Raw genomic sequence first — 20,836 nt, 5'->3', positions numbered from 1 at the left:
CTGATGCGGTTTTAAACCAAACAAACGACGTTTTCGGCTCACATAAGACGAGCAACTGCGGATATTATTCGCTCTTTTCCCACCGAGACGGGGGAGCTGCGTGTCCGGATGTGCCAGCAGTGCTCGGCTCGGTCACGCCGTCTCCACCTTCTCTCTACCTGGATCTTGTTGACGGTCTGAGGGTCGCGGAGGCCTCTCGGGTCGACAGGTTGTCCCTTTAGCACAGACGCTGACGTTACTTTGGAATTTGTCTGTGAGTTCCGGGGAATAATCTCCGAAATGATTGTGCAGTAAAGAGGAAGAAGCGCCGGAACAAGTCTCGACTCCCTCAGCGCCTGCGGAGACCCGGGACCCTTCAGCCAGCACCGACCAGCTCCCGGCGGGGTTCTCTAGCAACAAGGGAGGCGAAGAGCGGAAACAGTGGTGTCCTCCCTCCGTGTGACGCCTCCGAGGACCGGGAGAACCTCCAGGATGACGAGCAGCACCCCAGCGGACATGGTGAGAGAATAACGTCACCATTTCAAGTCTTTCTTTCCTGGTTCCGCGCACATTGATCGCGGCGGCTGCTGGTTCAATTCCGCCGTAATCGATTATTTTCAACGGTCAGCTTCAGACAGGCAGTCGGTGTTGCCCGACTCAAGAGTTCCCCACAGCTTTTCTGCCTCCTCTGTTGCACATTTGGAGGTAAATTGATCAGATTTGCAAGTTTTGCCTCCCATAACAACTCATAACAACATGCCTACACAGCTGGCACTTTCCAACATGGAATCCTGGATTTCAGTGGTCGACGTGAATAAAAATGAACAATTGTAAAGCCCACCAAACTGTCCAACAATAGCTTATTATTGTATCCTGGTGGTTGGAAGAAGACAGCCTTCCCAGTGTCTAGAAGGGTTAGGGTTTGCCATCCAACAACATTTTGCATCCTAACTAGCTGGAGATCGAAATATCGAAGATGTTGCTGCGAGACAGGTCCACTAATGGCCCACTAATGGCCCACTAATGGTCCACTACTGGCCCCCTGAAGCATCTTCAGGCAATGAATTGCTATTCTAATTATATTCGGAGCTACTTGAATTACTGGCAAGTTGACATTTTGGAAGCCGCCACTGTCAGGCAGAGGTGACCCTCCGTCTCCGTCTCCGTCTCCGTCTCCGTCCCCGTCTCCGTCCCCGTCTCCGTCCCCGTCCCGTCCCCGTCCCCGTCCCCGTCTCCGTCTCCGTCTCCGTCCCCGTCCCCGTCCCCGTCTCCGTCCCCGTCTCTGTCTCCGTCCCCGTCTCCGTCCCCGTCCCCGTCCCCGTCTCTGTCTCCGTCCCCGTCTCCGTCCCCGTCCCGTCCCCGTCCCCGTCCCCGTCCCCGTCTCCGTCCCCGTCTCCGTCCCCGTCTCCGTCCCCGTCTCCGTCGTGATGGATAATTCTGTTCCCGCTCCAGCCTCATGGTGTCACACACCTTTATCCGGCTTGAAGTCATAATGGGGTAACTTTATTAATACCCACCTTTGTCATTTCTGCTGCTGTCACACGCTGCTTCTGAAAATACTTCCAGCTCTACAAATAGAAAGTACGGTCACCTGTGTCTAGAGAGCACTCCTTCCAGCTGTGCCTGTACTCCTGATGGCTACGGTCAGCTTATCCCAGGAATAGCAGCTCCATTATGCTGGCAGGATGTCGGGCTAAGGCTCTGAGGAGGAGACAGGTGAGCCTTTGCTTCTAATTATAGCGCATCGAAAGGAATCTCCACAGATTATTCACATGATCAGGAGCTGAACATTTCATTTACTGCCACAATGCAATGGCAAATCTCTACCAGTCCTAAAGAAGGTTCTTAGAAGGTTCTGAGTTATGTCACCACGCCAGGCGTCACTTAGTAGTGAACAAAAATGAGCTTTCAGCTTTCCGCCGCCACGTCGGAGCGTCTCGAAAGACTAAAGAATTCCCTGCCAGCCAGTTTACAGCTCAGTCTAATTTATGCTCCGTAAAAGGAACAGGAACAATCAGATTAGGAGCACGTAATTTATCACCAGTGTCGTCATGAAAGTCCTTCATAACTGTTAAATAATCTCATCATCCCAAGCGCCTCCTGGGGTTTTTAAAGTGCCTATTTTTTATTTGGGTTCCGTGGCTCCACGCTACGAACACGCCTGCAGTCCGGGGGCAAAGGTCAAAGGTCAAAGTCTGCACGTTAGCAAGACGTCTCTGCTGTTGCTGTGTCTCTGGGACAATCGGGCGTCTCTGCTGTTGCTGTGTCTCTGGGACAATCGGGCGTCTCTGCTGTTGCTGTGTCTCTGGGACAATCGGGCGTCTCTGCTGTTGCTGTGTCTCTGGGACAATCGGGCGTCTCTGCTGTTGCTGTGTCTCTGGGACAATCGGGTGTCTCTGCTGTTGCTGTGTCTCTGGGACAATCGGGTGTCTCTGCTGTTGCTGTGTGTGTCTGGGACAATCGGGCGTCTCTGCTGTTGCTGTGTGTCTCTGGGACATTCGGGCGTCTCTGCTGTTGCTGTGTGTCTCTGGGACATTCGGGCGTCTCTGCTGTTGCTGTGTGTCTCTGGGACATTCGGGCGTCTCTGCTGTTGCTGTGTGTCTCTGGGACATTCGGGCGTCTCTGCTGTTGCTGTGTGTCTCTGGGACATTCGGGCGTCTCTGCTGTTGCTGTGTGTCTCTGGGACATTCGGGCGTCTTTGCTGCTGTTGCTGTGTCTCTGGGACAATCGGGTGTCTCTGCTGTTGCTGTGTGTCTCTGGGACAATCGGGCGTCTCTGCTGTTGCTGTGTGTCTCTGGGACAATCGGGCGTCTCTGCTGTTGCTGTGTGTCTCTGGGACATTCGGGCGTCTCTGCTGTTGCTGTGTGTCTCTGGGACATTCGGGCGTCTCTGCTGTTGCTGTGTGTCTCTGGGACAATCGGGCGTCTCTGCTGCTGTTGCTGTGTGTCTCTGGGACATTCGGGCGTCTCTGCTGTTGCTGTGTGTCTCTGGGACAATCGGGCGTCTCTGCTGTTGCTGTGTGTCTCTGGGACATCCGGGCGTCTTTATAGGTCCGCCAGCTTCGCGGTGCCCGAGGAGAGTGCAGGAAATATTGGCCGTCTCCATGTGGTTGCAACAAATGCATCCTTTAGTCAGAACATGTGTGGACGTCTAAAAAGGTGGCGTGGGAGTGGGAGTGGGCGGGGAGTGGGCGGGGAGTGGGCGGGGCAAGCGCGCCTGTTCCAGATAATGTGGGTGGATGGAGCAGAGTGAAGATGGAGGATGGGATTTCTTTTGTCATGGAATGAGGGACAGGAATCGTGACGGATAGAGAAGGAGATTGCTGCACTCAGGTCTCAGAAGTGCTGACAGAGTGGAAACGGTTCCCATGACAACGGTGGGATGCTTGGATCTATGGCCTGGGTGTCAGTGTTGGTTGACTGGGATTGGGTGGATGGGCACTGCCGGTGTGTGTGTGTCTGTGTGTGTGTGAACAGTCGACAGGGAGGCTAATACAGAAGCAGAGAACAGAGAACCTCCATTCAGATAAACCTTCTGTGAATAAATGCAGCCCAGAACTGAGAGGGTTAGGTTAACAGGGTAGGGTTAGGCTTAGGTTAACAGGGTAGGGTTAGGCTTAGGTTAACAGGGTAGGGTTAGGTTAACAGGGTAGGGTTAGGCTTAGGTTAACAGGGTAGGGTTAGGGTTAGTAGGGTTAGTAGGGTTAGTAGGGTTAGGGTTAGGGTTAGTAGGGTTAGGGTTAGTAGGGTTAGGGTTAGTATGGTTAGGGTTAGTAGGGTTAGGGTGCCACAGAGCAGAACGGTTAACAGGGTAGGGTTATGCTTAGGTTAACAGGGTAGGGTTAGGGTTAGGTTAACAGGGTAGGGTTAGGGTTAGTAGGGTTAGGGTTAGTAGGGTTAGGGTTAGTATGGTTAGGGTTAGTAGGGTTAGGGTGCCACAGAGCAGAACGGTTAACAGGGTAGGGTTATGCTTAGGTTAACAGGGTAGGGTTAGGGTTAGGTTAACAGGGTAGGGTTAGGGTTAGTAGGGTTAGGGTTAGTAGGGTTAGGGTTAGGGTTAGTAGGGTTAGGGTTAGTAGGGTTAGGGTTGCGCTACCAGGCTTTTTGATTGACACCTCCGGACAGAGCGAAGGTCTGCCTCGTCCCGGGACATCAGCGGCCGTCTGTGGTGCTAGCGACACGTGTCTCCCTCACATCAGGGAGGACATCAGTGGATCCAGATGTATCCAGTCTGACGTTGTCACATGTGGGACTCGGAGCGCTCGGACAGCCTCTGACAGCCTGTGTAGGTGCAGGGGCTCCTTCTACCATCTCAGGACTCGCATTTTCAAATAGCAACTAAAATGTGTTAAAATGACGGGAATGCTCGATATGTTGGCGTCTGCGTCCGTGTGGGTTGTTTTGCATTTGTGTTTGTGCTAACGTGAGCATGTGTCTGCTGCTCTGCCGTGATGGATTCAGCTGTATTGATGCTTGGTCTCCAACACCAACAGGACGGCCGATGGAGGAGCGTTCCACCATCGATTGCTTATGCAACTATTAGTCTTCTGTATTGTAGCACGAGTCTGGACATGTGCATCAAAAGAGATGTATGCGATGAGCATGTTTCACAGATGTAGCGCTACGTGCCTATCAATGTTTTACACATGTGTACCAGCTGTTCGGCCGTTATTTTCCATTGTCTGCCATAATACTGACACTTAATCACGCACAGCGCAACGTTCATGTCTGGTTTGTGGCCTTTAGCCACAGCTCGCTAACTTTAAACCGGCTGCAATGATCATTGCGATAAGCAAGGGAGGGACACATTTCAACGAGCTAACTTTATTAGTGTCTGAGATCAAATCAGGACGAAGGCTCGCTGCTACTCTTCATCACTGGCTGGGCTCCCTTTTGTTGTGGGTGTGTGTTACTGATAAGCTCAGCTCAAAGATAGCGTCGTTCTGAGTAACCAGCGGGGGAGTGGCGTATGTGAGGGGGAAATATGTGAGGAGGAAATATGTGAGGAAAAAATACTCCCCCTCTGATGGCAGGTGTGGTTTTGCTCCAGTTGAGGAACGTGTTGTGCTGCTTGGGTGTTTTTTAGGGCCCCCCCCACGCCCCCTGCAGAGGAATAAGCCATAGTTGTATGTCGCAGGTTGGCAGATGCAGTGGTGACGAACAGATGATGTGCAACAAATTAGCAATGCTGAACACCAGGCTGTTAGGAAACATGTGGGACAGCTCAGGACAGTCCGTGCCTTCTGTGCCCAGTCAGAGCATGACACACACGAGTGGGCCTGGGTGTAATATCATGTCCAAAATGGACCTTGTGCCGTAGACACTCACAAAGCGCGTGCATCCCTTTGTTCATGCATATTTTTGCATAAAGGAACCAGCTAGAGTGGAACCTGTTTTTCCTGTCTAATGTGATGTTCTGCATTAGAGAATAATTCAACCCACCCACGTTCTCTGTTACTTTGGTCTAAACAACACACCAGGACACAACCTTGAGGCAACAAAACCTTCATCCTCGTTGAGGGTAGCAACCCTGTAAAACGTTTTAAGAAATTACATTGACAGCAAGCTAGCAATGGAGTGAAAGGAGGAAGAGAAAATGCAGTTGTGAAAGGGCTGTATCCTGTTTATGTACGTCTCCAGAGTACTTATAAAGTAAAGCTGAGTAACCTCAGTACAAAAGTATCTCGGAGTTGCCTCTTGCTAGCACTTTATGGACTATTGATCCCGTCCGTGACATCATAGGTCAACTAGAAATGGTCAATGCTAACAAGTCTGACCCATGCAAATCACCACTTTACATGGTGTTGGCGACATGGTTTCAACAATAAATCCGCCCTATTATGCACACACACAAGGACCAAAGCTACAAGGACACAGACGCATCATTCGGGGAGCAACTTTAGCAAATTAAGATTAAGATGTACTTTATTCATCCCCGTGGGGAAAAATGCCAGGATCAGAGACAAAGTAGTGCCGAAAAATGAAACGATGTAAGAAAGGCTCCACAGGCGCCAGCAGACAGACCAGCTAACTGTTACACACACCAGAGGGATCAAAGCAAAAGCTAAGTCACCATTGATTGATGGCTGGTCACATGTGCGACCAAAATAGTTCCGCCCTGAAGCCCTGTCCTAGCTGCCTTCAAGCTAATTGCTTTGGTTTATTTGCTTCTTATATGACTCAATTTCTGTGAACATTATAAGACTTTGCAAGTCTGATTTTACTTCCATATATTTTTTGCGTGATAGTTTCTTTTATTTATGCACATAAAAGTGAGCAGTAACTAATGAGAATCGTTGCTGTAAACTGAGTTTACGAGTGTGCGTCTTTACTTTTTACACCTCTAGTGTTTACATTAGGATCTTTACACTACGATCATTGTATGTAGCGTCACATAAATGTAAAGTTTATTTATATAATGTAAAATCAAATCCCTAAAGTGAACAAAAAGCTCCCTGTGATTCCCTGTGAGTCGAAATGTTGAAAGAGATTGTATGTGTGTGCTCATGCATGTGTAGGAAATTGGGGGGAGGAGGCGCAGAATGGGGTTGGTGTTTGACTCAATAAAAGGAGCCTTTCAGCGGGGACCTTTCTATTACGGCTCTGCCTCGCCAACCGAGATGGCGGTCGGACCAGAATCATCTGTCCAACCTCCTGAGCCACGACTTCAATCTGCTCTGATATTTAGGCGACCCGCCCTGGCCAGGGCAGGAGGGCAAACAGACGCTGCTGTTCAGAAGGTCGTTGGTGAGACTGTTCAGGTCCATGCAGTCATCTGAAGGTCATGCTTCAACATCTGGTCCTTCCAGGAGGAACAGCTGGCTCCAGGCCTCGTACCTCCACTCCCGAACCCAAACCATGCTGCGGGTTGAGAGTAGAAAGATTAAATAAATGTACCGTAATTTCTGGACTATAGAGCGCACCTGATTAAAAGTCGCATAATCTAATTTCAGAAAGAAAATCAATTTTGTACTTAAACAAGCCGCAGCATAGAAGCCAGCATGGAATTATGGGGAAAAGAGCTGGTTCTGCTAACATCGCCACATCTACACCATCATGTCTCCATGTGCTGTTTTTTGACAGTTAGTGTAAAATTGTGTCCACAACTTGCCGATGGAAGCTTTAATCTCCACGCTATAATGTGAGCCAGCGTCAGTGCTGAGGCTTTCAGGTCTTTTCCCTGATGTGAACTGCTCGTGTAATCCTGCATGTTTTTCAATATTGACACGCCGTCTGAACTTACACCACTCCAAATCCTTCTGGTATCCTTGAAGTGAACTCATGGAGACAGAATCCAGTGTAATTATCATTCACAGGGCGCAAAGTGTTCCGATGCTAGCCGGACTGCAGTGACTCAACGGGATTTAGATTATACCTGAGTGCTAATGGGCAGAGTGGACGCTAATGGGCTGCTGGACGTGTTTATCGATATAAATGCCGTCACAATATGTGTGGAAATACATTTGCATATATTTGCATCGTGAGCGAGTGAGTTACAGAAAACCAGACAAAGTAAAGAGAGGATGCTCACATTTTAATTTCATGTTTGCGGCTGCGCAATGTTTTTAGCATGAGCATCTAAGAATTCTAGCAGGGTTTAGCCTTAATGATCCCTCGGACCACAACCAAAGCTCTTATAAAGATTTGTGGGGAAACTCAGACTTCTCACAACTGACATCAGATCCGAGTTGATTTTCAGCACAATCGTCATCGTTACCGTTTCCTTTTCCGCGCTTGTTTCCGCTAAAACTGCTTGTTTAGCTGTTCAACCCCAGGCAGCGAAGCTCAAGGGGGCTGCTCACTTTGGACTTCAATGTGCTTTGATTTCTCGAACCATTAAGGACCGGTGACCCGATGAGACAAAATCAAAGTCTTTCTCGCTCTTAGAACCCTCTCGGCTGCCTCTGCAGGAACCCTGTTATGGATCCAGGATTCAGGATTCAAGATCTGCTCAACCTCAGCTTTATTGCACTGCTAAACTCGGTTGTAAACATCTTAATTATGGTGGCGCAACTTGCACGCCACCGCTTGTCTGATTTCATCTCATGCGTATCTGTTTTTCCAGTCTTGGTTTGGTACAGTACGTCTCACAGATGTACAGTAGATCGAGTCCCTGCTGCCCCGTTCTCCTCCTCATTGCTGCTCTGCTCCTTCCTGTTCTTACTTATGTAAGTTTGCCTGCACCACCACCCACCCGAGGCTTCCCTTTTCAACATGTACAAGCACAAACATTACCTTTCCACCGGCGGTGACTTTAATAAAAATATCAAAACAATAATACCAATTTTGCTATAATGGTTGTGTCTATGCAGTCCCTGATTGTATTTTATTGAATAAGGTTACATCAATGTTCATATGCAATTCTTCCACTTGAAATATGGATGAAGGATATACATAAGCAGCAGGGCCGGAATAGGACGAACATGTGTCTCTGTCTCTGTCCGTGTGTTGTGTTTGAGGCCATCTGGTAAATCCCAACACCCAGGGAACACCATGCACGCTTCACCTGAGAGGAGATGAAGCCATTTTCTAGTCTCTGCTCTGATTGTTCTCACACTCGACATCATTTCATGTCTGCCGAGCCTCTGAATAATTTTAATAGCCGCTTAGGTGAGATCAAATAACCTGTGCTATGTTTAGACACACATAAATGAAGGACTTCAGGAGGTTTGGAGGTTTTTCTGATGATCAGTTTCTAAACCACTGGGTATGCCACTTCCCTGGGAGGGGGAAAAGGTTAGGGGTCACCACTGGGTATGCCACTTCCCTGGGAGGGGGAAAGGTTAGGGGTCACCACTGGGTATAGGACTTCCCTGGGAGGGGGAAAGGTTAGGGGTCACCACTGGGTATGCCACTTCCCTGGGAGGGGGAAAGGTTAGGGGTCACCACTGGGTATGCCACTTCCCTGGGAGGGGGAAAGGTTAGGGGTCACCACTGGGTATGCCACTTCCCTGGGAGGGGGGAAAGGTTAGGGGTCACCACTGGGTATGCCACTTCCCTGGGAGGGGGAAAGGTTAGGGGTCACCACTGGGTATGCCACTTCCCTGGGAGGGGGGAAAGGTTAGGGGTCACCACTGGGTATGCCACTTCCCTGGGAGGGGGAAAGGTTAGGGGTCACCACTGGGTATGGGACTTCCCTGGGAGGGGGAAAGGTTAGGGGTCACCACTGGGTATGCCACTTCCCTGGGAGGGGGGAAAGGTTAGGGGTCACCACTGGGTATGCCACTTCCCTGGGAGGGGGGAAAGGTTAGGGGTCACCACTGGGTATGCCACTTCCCTGGGAGGGGGAAAGGTTAGGGGTCACCACTGGGTATGCCACTTCCCTGGGAGGGGGGAAAGGTTAGGGGTCACCACTGGGTATGGGACTTCCCTGAGACGGAGATAAGGTAAGAGCAGCATGGGGTGCTTTTACATTGGGGTGAAGGGAGTCAGAGAAACATGGGGAGGACACACCCTCTGATGGAGGAGGGGGAGGATGAGGATGAGGAGGAATGAGCCGAGTGGGCGGCTGCAGAGCAAATGGTTGGGTGAAGGTGGTAAAGGGCAGGAGGTCTTCACGTGAACTGTCTGTGTGGTCCGTTCACGGCAGCAGGAGCCATGTTTGCCTCAGCTTGAGTTGATGTCTGGGCACACTTGATGGCACTAAAACGTGAGTGTGCACGGACTGGAAAGATGGGATTTTTGTTGATTAATGCAAACATGCTCACAAGGGTTAACCCTACCCTAACCCTAACCCGAAGCCCACCCTAACCCTAACATGCTCACAAGGGTTAACCCTACCCTAACCCTAACCCGAAGCCCACCCTAACCCTAACATGCTCACAAGGGTTAACCCTACCCTAACGCTAACCCGAAGCCCACCCTAACCCTAACATGCTCACAAGGGTTAACCCTACCCTAACCCTAACCCGAAGCCCACCCTAACCCTAACATGCTCACAAGGGTTAACCCTACCCTAACGCTAACCCGAAGCCCACCCTAACCCTAACATGCTCACAAGGGTTAACCCTACCCTAACCCTCTAACCCTAACCTTACCCTAACCCTCTTCCCACTAACCCTAACCCTAACCCCTGACCCTAACCCTAAATCCCCAGTGCCAGAAGGGCCTGTCCCCTTGCATCTTCTAACACCTTGTTCAACTGGGAGAAATCTTACTTCCAACCTAAGCATCCCTTTTTCTGCCTGAAACATGCCTCATATCCAGAGAAGCAACCCTTTTCCCACTCTTTCTAAGCTTCTTTTCCACTGACAACAGTATCTTCTTCCAGACAATGAAAAGTTGTGGAAGGATGGATCTGACATTGAGGTGCCAGCCTCACAATGACGTGTTAAACCTATAAAATATCAAACACTGACTGTTCGTCTCTGCCAGGCTGGGACAAAGAATTCTTACTTTTCCATCAGTGGGATTTGAATCCGGGAACCTTTTCGGTTCTCTTGTAGGGAACGTCTTCCTTCTTTTGTCAGAAATGTGACAGATTGTTTAGATGCTAACAAAATGATTCTTGAACAGCCAAAAGCCACTTTATAGCCAGCAAGTAGATGTTATTTTATTATTTTATTGCTCTCTTGCCTCTGACTGACCTTTATTCTTCACCCTTCCTCAGATCTCCCTCTTCCCTCTCATTCTCTCCCTCCGTCTCTCAGGCACGTCTCTAAAATATCACAGTGTCCTCTCTCCTTCTGTAGCTTCACACCTATTTGTGACAATTACGCCATGTGTTAGCATGTTATTACTATGGTGTGATGGGAGTTCAGTTCCTCACAGTGAACCCTGACCTGAACTCCATCATCCAGGACACTAAAATATCAACCTAACACAACCTTTCAAGGCTGCTTGGTGAGTCTTGAATCTAGCTTGAATGTAGCTTAGGCCCACACCCTGAGTGTACCTTACAGTACTGTGACGCCTTATTAAAATGAAACCAGATTTGTGACTTTTCAGCTCAGAGGGCAGATGGGTGGGATGGCCAACAATGCATCAACCCGATCATTTTCTTTGCTTAGCCTAATAGTTGGAGGCAGGAAATGGCTCACCTGCGTCCAGGAGGATAGCTACAGCTCCTCAACAGATATGGCACAATAACATTTTCTTTAACCTTCAAAAACCACTCAGGTAAGTTCATTTGGGTCTGGGCCTTTTTGAGGAAGCAAGGGTATCAGGGCAACAAGAGGCCAGCGACAGGTTTGTGGGACAGCTCTGATCACATGGAGGAAGAGTTTGAGATCAAAGAAGCCCACCAGGCGTGTGTGTGCACGTGTGTGTGTGTGTGCACGTGTGTGTGTGTGCACGTGTGTGTGTGTGTGTGCCTGCACAAGTTAGCAATGTTACAATGGTGAGCTTTTATAGCATAGACAGCGAGAGGAAATGACAGCATGAAAGGACCCTCTCCCCATTCCTGCAGGGAGCAGAAGCAGCTGATGGATTAAAGGGTGATCTGTGTGTGAACATGGAGAAGGGAACGATGAAGAGAGGCCACAGAGCCGAGCGCCGTCAGGTACGGTGCCAGCTGCAACACAGCCAACACACGAGCACGCTTGTGACAGGAAGCAAAGCCAGCGAAAAGAGAAGCAGATCGGAGTCTGGCTGCCATGAGCACGTCGACATGTTCGCTGATGGATGCTTCTCAATGGCAGCTGACAGAAAAAGACAAGGGCTCGGACGTCGTTAGGATATATGTGGAGGGAGAAACAACTAATGAGACACTATCTCCTGCAGTGAAATAATGAGGACGATCGAGGCCAAAGAATCATCCTCACACTGCCTTCACTTCCCTTTTTCCATTGCACTTTTGGCTAGAGGCTCTTTTTTTTTTGAAATTCTACAGGATGTGTCAGATTCATTTTCTTCCTTATAGTGCAGTATGAAATGCTTGCTGCAGGCCTGGTCTCTTGGTTAGGGTTAGGGTTAGGGTTAGGGGTTAGGGTTAGGGGTTAGGGTTAGGGTTGAGGTACCCCTCGGGGATTATTGGGCCGTGTCCGCTGTGCCTGAATGCAGAAACATTTAAATATTGAAAAGAGCTGTTGTTAGCTCAGTAACTACTGGCTCTCAGATTAAAGCTGACGTTCACATGCATTCATCTTAGAGAGACCCACATTTGGTCTAATTTCATTCCCTTTGACCTGCACTATAAATTCTGAATGTGGGTCAACTTAAATAGTTTTCAAACTCGGAGTGTCTGTTGTAACGTTAACAACGTTTAGAGGACTGAGATCTTGTTGGTTCTGCAGATCTAGTGACAAAAATAGAGGTAAAAATAAGACGTGGTAAATATGGTTGGAGCTTTTCAGTGTGGAACTACAGCTGTACATTCATTTGTCAGCATAAAGGCTGTAAGCGAATGTGTTCTTAATCATTGACCCCTCCCAGCAGAGGGGGCGGAACCCTCACCTGTCTCACATCACTCACATGTGGTTTTACAGCTACGACGCACCTGTGATTACCTGTAAGGACCCATAAACCTCCTAATAAACCTGAGCTGGGTCAAGGTCCTGTTGCTCTTTGCTCAGTGCAAAGGTCTGACTGGTGTCCTGACTGGTGTCCTGACTGGTGTCCTGACTCCTGACTGGTGTCCTGACTGGTGTCCTGACTGGAGACTGGTGTCCTGACTGGAGACTGGTGTCCTGACTGGTGTCCTGACTGGAGACTGGTGTCCTGACTGGTGTCCTGACTGGTGTCCTGACTGGTGTCCTGACTGGAGACTGGTGTCCTGACTGGTGTCCTGACTGGTGTCCTGACTCCTGACTGGTGTCCTGACTGGAGACTGGTGTCCTGACTGGTGTCCTGACTGGTGTCCTGACTGGTGTCCTGACTGGAGACTGGTGTCCTGACTGGTGTCCTGACTGGTGTCCTGACTGGAGACTGGTGTCCTGACTGGAGACTGGTGTCCTGACTGGTGTCCTGACTGGAGACTGGTGTCCTGACTGGTGTCCTGACTGGTGTCCTGACTGGTGTCCTGACTGGAGACTGGTGTCCTGACTGGTGTCCTGACTGGTGTCCTGACTCCTGACTGGTGTCCTGACTGGAGACTGGTGTCCTGACTGGTGTCCTGACTGGTGTCCTGACTGGTGTCCTGACTGGAGACTGGTGTCCTGACTGGTGTCCTGACTGGTGTCCTGACTGGTGTCCTGACTGGAGACTGGTGTCCTGACTGGTGTCCTGACTGGTGTCCTGACTGGTGTCCTGACTGGAGACTGGTGTCCTGACTGGTGTCCTGACTGGTGTCCTGACTGGAGACTGGTGTCCTGACTGGTGTCCTGACTGGTGTCCTGACTCCTGACTGGTGTCCTGACTGGTGTCCTGACTCCTGACTGGTGTCCTGACTGGTGTCCTGACTCCTGACTGGTGTCCTGACTCCTGACTGGTGTCCTGACTGGTGTCCTGACTCCTGACTGGTGTCCTGACTCCTGACTGGTGTCCTGACTCCTGACTGGTGTCCTGACTGGAGACTGGTGTCCTGACTGGTGTCCTGACTGGTGTCCTGACTGGTGTGACTCCACCGTCCACCGTCCGTCCTCTGGGCCCTGCTGTGTCCTACCACAGGGTCTCCAGGGCATCACAGTGTTGGACAGGTCCTTCAGAGTGATGGAGGAGTTCTGTCTCCCTGTGGGTTCTGACATCTGAGAGCTGTTCTGATGTGTTCTCCTCCATCATCATTGTTTAATTGTTGGTCTGCCTTCAGTTACAGAGAACAATGGCTACGTAACACTTAATTGTGTGTGTTTGTGTGGTCCTGTGTGCTTGTGTGTAATGAGTGTAGTCGCCTTTATGTGTCTGCACAATTACCAAAGGCTGTAAAACACTTTTACTGACTTGGTGAAACCATCAAATGGAAATGATTCCTTGTGTTTGCATTAAAAAAGCTACTTTTATTCAATCTGGCCCAAAATGGTGCAGAAGAAGGAAAATATGTGTGTGATCCGTCATGTAGCGTTGGATTTTTGGCCATATCGGAGCTAAGCTCTGCCGTCTGGATCCATTCCAGCTAATCGTCTAAATTCATTCATATAGTCACAATTCCCACAATTCCCGCAATTCCCACAATTCCCGCCCGGAGCAGCAGCTCACCTTAATGTTTAAGACATTAAATAAAGCCGTGCTAATGCGCTCCCCCAGGAAAGATTGTCTACCCTTTAATGCCCTACACACACACACACACACACACACACACACACACACACACACACACACACACACACACACAGAAAGAGTGGAGAGGGCCACTTGGGGAGGAATAATTATAGATGCCGTTGAGTTTCCTGCTTCCAGGCGTCTACAAACAGTATTTAAGACCAGAGGGTTTGTTGACTCGTGTTTACACCTCGGCACCACTGGGCAGCAGGATCACATTATCTCAGTGTGTCTGAGCCTCGGGTCGGTGCCCTGGTCGGTGCCCTGGTCGGTGCCTCTGGTCGGTGCCTCGGGTCGGTGCCTCTGGTCGGTGCCTCTGGTCGGTGCCTCGGGTCGGTGCCTCGGGTCGGTGCCTCTGGTCGGTGCCTCTGGTCGGTGCCTCGGGTCGGTGCCCTGGTCGGTGCCTCGGGTCGGTGCCCCTGGTCGGTGCCTCTGGTCGGTGCCTCGGGTCGGTGCCTCTGGTCGGTGCCTCGGGTCGGTGCCTCGGGTCGGTGCCTCTGGTCGGTGCCTCGGGTCGGTGCCTCTGGTCGGTGCCTCGGGTCGGTGCCTCGGGTCGGTGCCCTGGTCGGTGCCTCGGGTCGGTGCCTCGGGTCGGTGCCCTGGTCGGTGCCTCTGGTCGGTGCCTCTGGTCGGTGCCTCGGGTCGGTGCCTCGGGTCGGTGCCCTGGTCGGTGCCCTGGTCGGTGCCTCTGGTCGGTGCCTCGGGTCGGTGACTCGGGTCGGTGCCTCGGGTCGGTGCCTCGGGTCGGTGCCTCGGGTCGGTGCCCTGGTCGGTGCCTCTGGTCGGTGCCTCGGGTCGGTGCCTCTGGTCGGTGACTCGGGTCGGTGCCTCGGGTCGGTGCCTCGGGTCGGTGCTGCAGACGAGGCCCAAGCTTTGTCGTCAGGTTCACCAACATGTGACCTCATTTTCTGGCTTTATTTCCCAGAAAGGAGCAGGAATAGATCGACCACCAGATCACTCCTGGATCACTCCTGGATCACTCCTGGATCACTCCTGGATCACTCCTGGATCACTCCTCCCTCCCTCCATACCTGTGTGTTGCAGGGAAGACGTGATCATTGAATGTACCTGAGCTGGCAGTTGAATGTCATTACCAGCCCATCCATGGGGGGGAGGGGGGAATGGTCCTCCAGTCTTCTCTATCGTAGGGCTTCCTCCCCTGCTCGTGTTGCCACTGAATTGGCTTCTTCCAAATGCTTTTCTATTTTGTGAAGAAACACAGCGAATAAAAGTTAAGGGTGAGAAATAAAGCGTGAGAAAAGAGGTGGTTATGGAAAGTATTTCTGAAGTAGAAGCGCTGCCTCCTGCATTCCTCCACTGTACTGGTGGAGATGGAGATGATGATGAGGTGGAGGAAGAGAGAAACAGATGGAGAGAGGGAGGAGATGGTGCAGGGAGACGCCGTTGTAGGTGTTATCAGGTTATCCATGTCACCATGGCGACACCATGGTAACAACCAGGTGTCCTACCAGAAAAGAGCGCGGCCTTGCAGGCGGGAAGCGGCTTTGTGCTGTCGTGTCTTTCTGCTCATTCTATTTGGTCTTTAAAAACCATAAAGGACCAGATGGATGAAATGTCATCATTCAAACATTCTAAATTCCTGTTTTCATGAACGCAGCACTCCAGTTTCCACCACGTTAGCCATGTTATTACATCTGTACGATGGTTAATCAATTGGAGTTGGCTTCTCATCTCCAGACGAAGGAAGAGAGTGAAGCTAACATCTGGCCTGTGAATCATGGTGGTGTGAACGTGGAGACGGGCCAATATGTGATGGAGCCAGGTACCGAAAACCAAGAAACGTCTGAGGGAGGAGAGGAGAATGAGAGGAAAATGAGAACAGAATGAGAAGAGAATGAGAGGAAAATGAGAGGAGAATGAGAGGAAAATGAGAGGAAAATGAGAGGAAAATGGGAGAAAAATGAGAGGAAAATGAGAGAAAAATGAGAGGAGAATGAGAGGAGAATGAGGGGAAAATCAGAGGAAAATCAGAGGAAAATGAGAGGAAAATGAGAACAGAATGAGAAGAGAATGAGAGGAAAATGAGAGGAGAATGAGAAGAGAATGAGAGGAAAATGAGAGGAAAATGAGAGGAAAATCAGAGAAAAATGAGAGGAGAATGAGAGGAGAATGAGGGGAAAATGAGAGGAAAATGAGAGGAAAATGAGAGGAAAATCAGAGGAAAATCAGAGAAAAATGAGAGGAGAATGAGAGGAGAATGAGGGGAAAATGAGAGGAAATGAGAGAAAAATCAGAGGAAATGAGAGGAAAATGAGAGGAAAATGAGAGGAAAATGAGAGGAAATGAGAGGAAAATCAGAGAAAAATGAGAGGAGAATGAGAGGAGAATGAGGGGAAAATGAGAGGAAAATGAGAGGAAATGAGAGGAAAATCAGAGGAAAATCAGAGAAAAATGAGAGGAGAATGAGAGGAGAATGAGGGGAAAATGAGAGGAAATGAGAGGAAAATCAGAGAAAAATGAGAGGAGAATGAGAGGAGAATGAGGGGAAAATGAGAGGAAAATGAGAGGAAAATGGGAGAAAAATGAGAGGAAATGAGAGAAAAATGAGAGGAAAATGAGAACAGAATGAGAAGAGAATGAGAGGAGAATGAGGGGAAAATGGGAGAAAAATGAGAGGAGAATGAGAGGAGAATGAGGGGAAAATGAGAGGAAAATGAGAGGAAATGAGAGGAAAATGAGAGAAAAATGAGAGGAAAAATGAGAGGAAAATGAGAACAGAATGAGAGGAAAATGAGAGGAGAATGAGAGGAGAATGAGGGGAAAATGAGAGGAAAATGAGAGGAAATGAGAGGAAAATCAGAGGAAAATCAGAGAAAAATGAGAGGAGAATGAGAGGAGAATGAGGGGAAAATGAGAGGAAAATGAGAGGAAATGAGAGGAAAATCAGAGGAAAATCAGAGAAAAATGAGAGGAGAATGAGGGGAAAATGAGAGGAAATGAGAGAAAAATGAGAGGAAAAATGAGAGGAAAATGAGAACAGAATGAGAAGAGAATGAGAGGAAAATGAGAGGAGAATGAGGGGAAAATGAGAGGAGAATGAGGGGAAAATGAGAGGAAAATGAGAGGAAATGAGAGAAAATGAGAGGAAATGAGAGGAAAATGAGAGGAAATGAGAGGAAAATGAGAGAGAAATGAGAGGAAAATGAGAGGAAAATGAGAGGAAAATGAGAGGAAATGAGAGGAAAATGAGAGGAAATGAGAGGAAAATCAGAGGAAAATCAGAGAAAAATGAGAGGAGAATGAGAGGAGAATGAGGGGAAAATGAGAGGAAAATGAGAGGAAATGAGAGGAAAATCAGAGAAAAATGAGAGGAGAATGAGAGGAGAATGAGGGGAAAATGAGAGGAAAATGGGAGAAAAATGAGAGGAAATGAGAGAAAAATGAGAGGAAAAATGAGAGGAAAATGAGAGGAAAATGAGAACAGAATGAGAAGAGAATGAGAGGAGAATGAGAGGAGAATGAGGGGAAAATGAGAGGAGAATGAGAGGAGAATGAGGGGAAAATGAGAGGAAAATGGGAGAAAAATGAGAGGAGAATGAGAGGAGAATGAGGGGAAAATGAGAGGAAAATGGGAGAAAAATGAGAGGAAATGAGAGAAAAATGAGAGGAAAAATGAGAGGAAAATGAGAAGAGAATGAGAGGAGAATGAGAGGAGAATGAGGGGAAAATGAGAGGAAAATGAGAGGAAATGAGAGGAAAATCAGAGGAAAATCAGAGAAAAATGAGAGGAGAATGAGAGGAGAATGAGGGGAAAATGAGAGGAAATCAGAGGAAAATCAGAGGAAAATCAGAGAAAAATGAGAGGAGAATGAGGGGAAAATGAGAGGAAAATGGGAGAAAAATGAGAGGAAATGAGAGAAAAATGAGAGGAAAAATGAGAGGAAAATGAGAACAGAATGAGAAGAGAATGAGAGGAAAATGAGAGGAGAATGAGGGGAAAATGAGAGGAGAATGAGGGGAAAATGAGAGGAAAATGAGAGGAAATGAGAGAAAAATGAGAGGAAATGAGAGGAAAATGAGAGGAAATGAGAGCAAAATGAGAGGAAAATGAGAGAGAAATGAGAGGAAAATGAGAGGAAAATGAGAGAAAATGAGAGGAAATGAGAGGAAAATGAGAGGAAATGAGAGGAAAATGAGAGGAAAATGAGAGAAAATGAGAGGAAAATGAGAGAAAAATGAGAGGAAAATGAGAGGAATTGGACGGATCAGATTGGACCCTTTGGAACAGGGCCCACGGGTCCTCCAACCTCTCTGTTTCCTATTAAACCACATGACCGTGCACCTGTGGACTAGTTAATTAATTAAGTTAATTAATGCGTCGTTTCACCTTCACTCCTGTTTTTATCCGTTTCAGATTAACCTGCGGCTCATTTTGGTCAGCGGGAAGACAAAAGAGTTCATCTTCTCTCCCAACGACTCCGCGGCAGACATCGCCAAGCACGTGTATGACAACTGGCCAATGGGTAAGCTACTGGCGGCGTCTCCCCCCCACCGTGTTTAGCACCTGAGCCGCTGCATGCTAGCTGTAGCGCTAGCTGTAGCGCTAGCTGTAGCGCTAGCTGTGCATCCTTGTTGCTCTGTAACTGGGAGGTCATGGCCGTGCACGCCACCCTTCACTGGGAGGTCATGGCCGTGCACGCCGCCCTTCACTGGGAGGTCATGGCCGTGCACGCCACCCTTCACTGGGAGGTCATGGCCGTGCACGCCGCCCTTCACTGGGAGGTCATGGCCGTGCACGCCGCCTTTCACTGGGAGGTCATGGCCGTGCACGCCACCCTTCACTGGGAGGTCATGGCCGTGCACGCCACCCTTCACTGGGAGGTCATGGCCGTGCACGCCGCCCTTCACTGGGAGGTCATGGCCGTGCACGCCACCCTTCACTGGGAGGTCATGGCCGTGCACGCCGCCTTTCAGCACCATTACCAAAGCATAGAGGAATTCGGGACCTGGATCCGCCCACTCCCTGGCTGCAGCGCTTCAGCGCCACCAGTGGGCGGTGGCTTATATGGACGGCACAGCAGCAGCTGCTGATATTTCAGATTTCCTCTCTTATCTTCTTCCTTTAACACTTTGTTTCTGTCCAACTCAGACTGGGAGGAGGAGCAGGTCAGCAGCCCCAACATTCTGAGGCTGATCTACCAGGGCCGCTTCCTGCATGGCAACGTAACGCTAGGAGGTGAGGGGGGGGAGGAGGGAGGGGGGAGGGGGGGGGAGAGGGGGGAGAGGGGGGGAGCAGGGAGGGAGAGAGAGGGGGGGGGGGGAGGAGGAGGAGGAGGGGGGGAGCAGGGAGGGAGAGAGAGAGAGGGGGAGGAGGGGGGGGGAGGAGGGAGAGAGAGAGGGGGGGGAGGTGAGGAAGGAGGGAGGGAGGGGGGGTGAGCCACCGACGCCATAATGAAGAGACAACAAATCTGACTTTGTGATGAGGTCATTCCCAGTTGCTCCATGTTCAGGGTTGTTCCGGGTCGGGGTTCTGCTCACCTGCTCCCACCTGATGAGGAACTAAAGCCTGAATCTTTTCTTTCTGTCCCACCAGCTCTCAAACTACCGTTGGGGAGGAGCACAGTGATGCACTTGGTTGCCAGGGAGACTTTGCCGGAGCCAAATTCCCAAGGTAACCTGCTTCTTCTAGGGTCTGGGTCTGGGTCAGGGTCTGGGTCTGGGTCAGGGTCTGGGTCTGGGTCAGGGTCTGGGTCAGGGTCAGGGTCAGGGTCAGGGTCTGGGTCAGGGTCAGGGTCAGGGTCTGGGTCTGGGTCAGGGTCTGGGTCAGGGTCAGGGTCTGGGTCTGGGTCACGGTCAGGGTCTGGGTCAGGGTCTGGGTCTGGGTCACGGTCAGGGTCAGGGTCTGGGTCAGGGTCAGGGTCTGGGTCAGGGTCAGGGTCAGGGTCAGGTTCTGACCTTTTCAGTTTATATTCCGTAGTGTAGCGGTGAGCGGGGACCTGACATCTGAGGGTGGATTATCATCTAACTCTGGTGTCTCTGCTGCTCCAGGTCAGAGGAACCGGGAGAAGACTGGGGAGAGCAACTGCTGCGTCATCCTGTAAATACCCCCCAAGCCCCTCCCCCCAAGCCCCTCCCCCGCCCCAAGCCCCTCCCCAAGCCCCTCCCCCCGCCCCCAAGCCCCTCCCCCCAGCCCTCCAGCCACCGTGTTCGCCCTCAACATCCTGGACCTCATGACAGGAGCTCGTCCACCACGCAGACGTGCACGACAGCGCTCAACCTGTAGAACACACACACATACACACACAATACACACACAATACACACACATGCACACACACGCACACACACACACACTGTAACGAGTGCTGTAGTGCCAGCAGGCCGAGGCTGACCAGGAAGCTGGGGAGCCCAACAGGTGATTCCTTTATTTTCCGTTATGGAAATTTCAGCCAGGAAGTGGAGGAGCTTGTTTTGTTTCAGCTTTGTTCATGACGAGCACCTTCCAAGCCTTCTGCTGTACACACACACACACACACACATGCATGTGTGTGTGTGTGTGTGTGTGTGTGTGCAGCCTTGTTTTCTCATATAACTGCTGAGAAATGGAACCACTAACAACACACACACACACACACACACACACACACGCGTATGTGGTTCCCCAGAGTGAAACATGACTAATGTATGGAGTACTTTCATACACTTTCATACACTTTCATACACTTTCATACACTTTCATACACGTGTAATCACAGACGCAGCCT

General features: G+C 50.0%; 1 protein-coding gene across 1 annotated transcript in view; it reads left to right on the top strand.

Moving 5' to 3' along the window:
• LOC115252563 (ubiquitin-like protein 3) overlaps positions 1-20,836 on the top strand; it is a 20,966-nt gene extending 130 nt beyond the window's left edge. Inside the window, exons 1-5 of the mRNA XM_029847847.1 lie at positions 1-498; positions 18,487-18,595; positions 19,222-19,308; positions 19,666-19,743; positions 20,121-20,836. The exon at positions 1-498 is cut by the window's left edge and continues 130 nt beyond it. Coding sequence (XP_029703707.1) covers positions 472-498; positions 18,487-18,595; positions 19,222-19,308; positions 19,666-19,743; positions 20,121-20,173 — 354 coding nt within the window. The 5' untranslated portion in view covers positions 1-471 and the 3' untranslated portion in view covers positions 20,174-20,836. The remainder of the gene's footprint in view (positions 499-18,486; positions 18,596-19,221; positions 19,309-19,665; positions 19,744-20,120) is intronic.

This window comes from Takifugu rubripes, chromosome 15 (assembly GCF_901000725.2).
Source record: "Takifugu rubripes chromosome 15, fTakRub1.2, whole genome shotgun sequence".
Classification (NCBI taxonomy): domain Eukaryota; kingdom Metazoa; phylum Chordata; class Actinopteri; order Tetraodontiformes; family Tetraodontidae; genus Takifugu; species Takifugu rubripes.
Note: the sequence above shows the minus strand (reverse complement) of the source record. Positions and strands in the feature narration are given on the sequence as shown.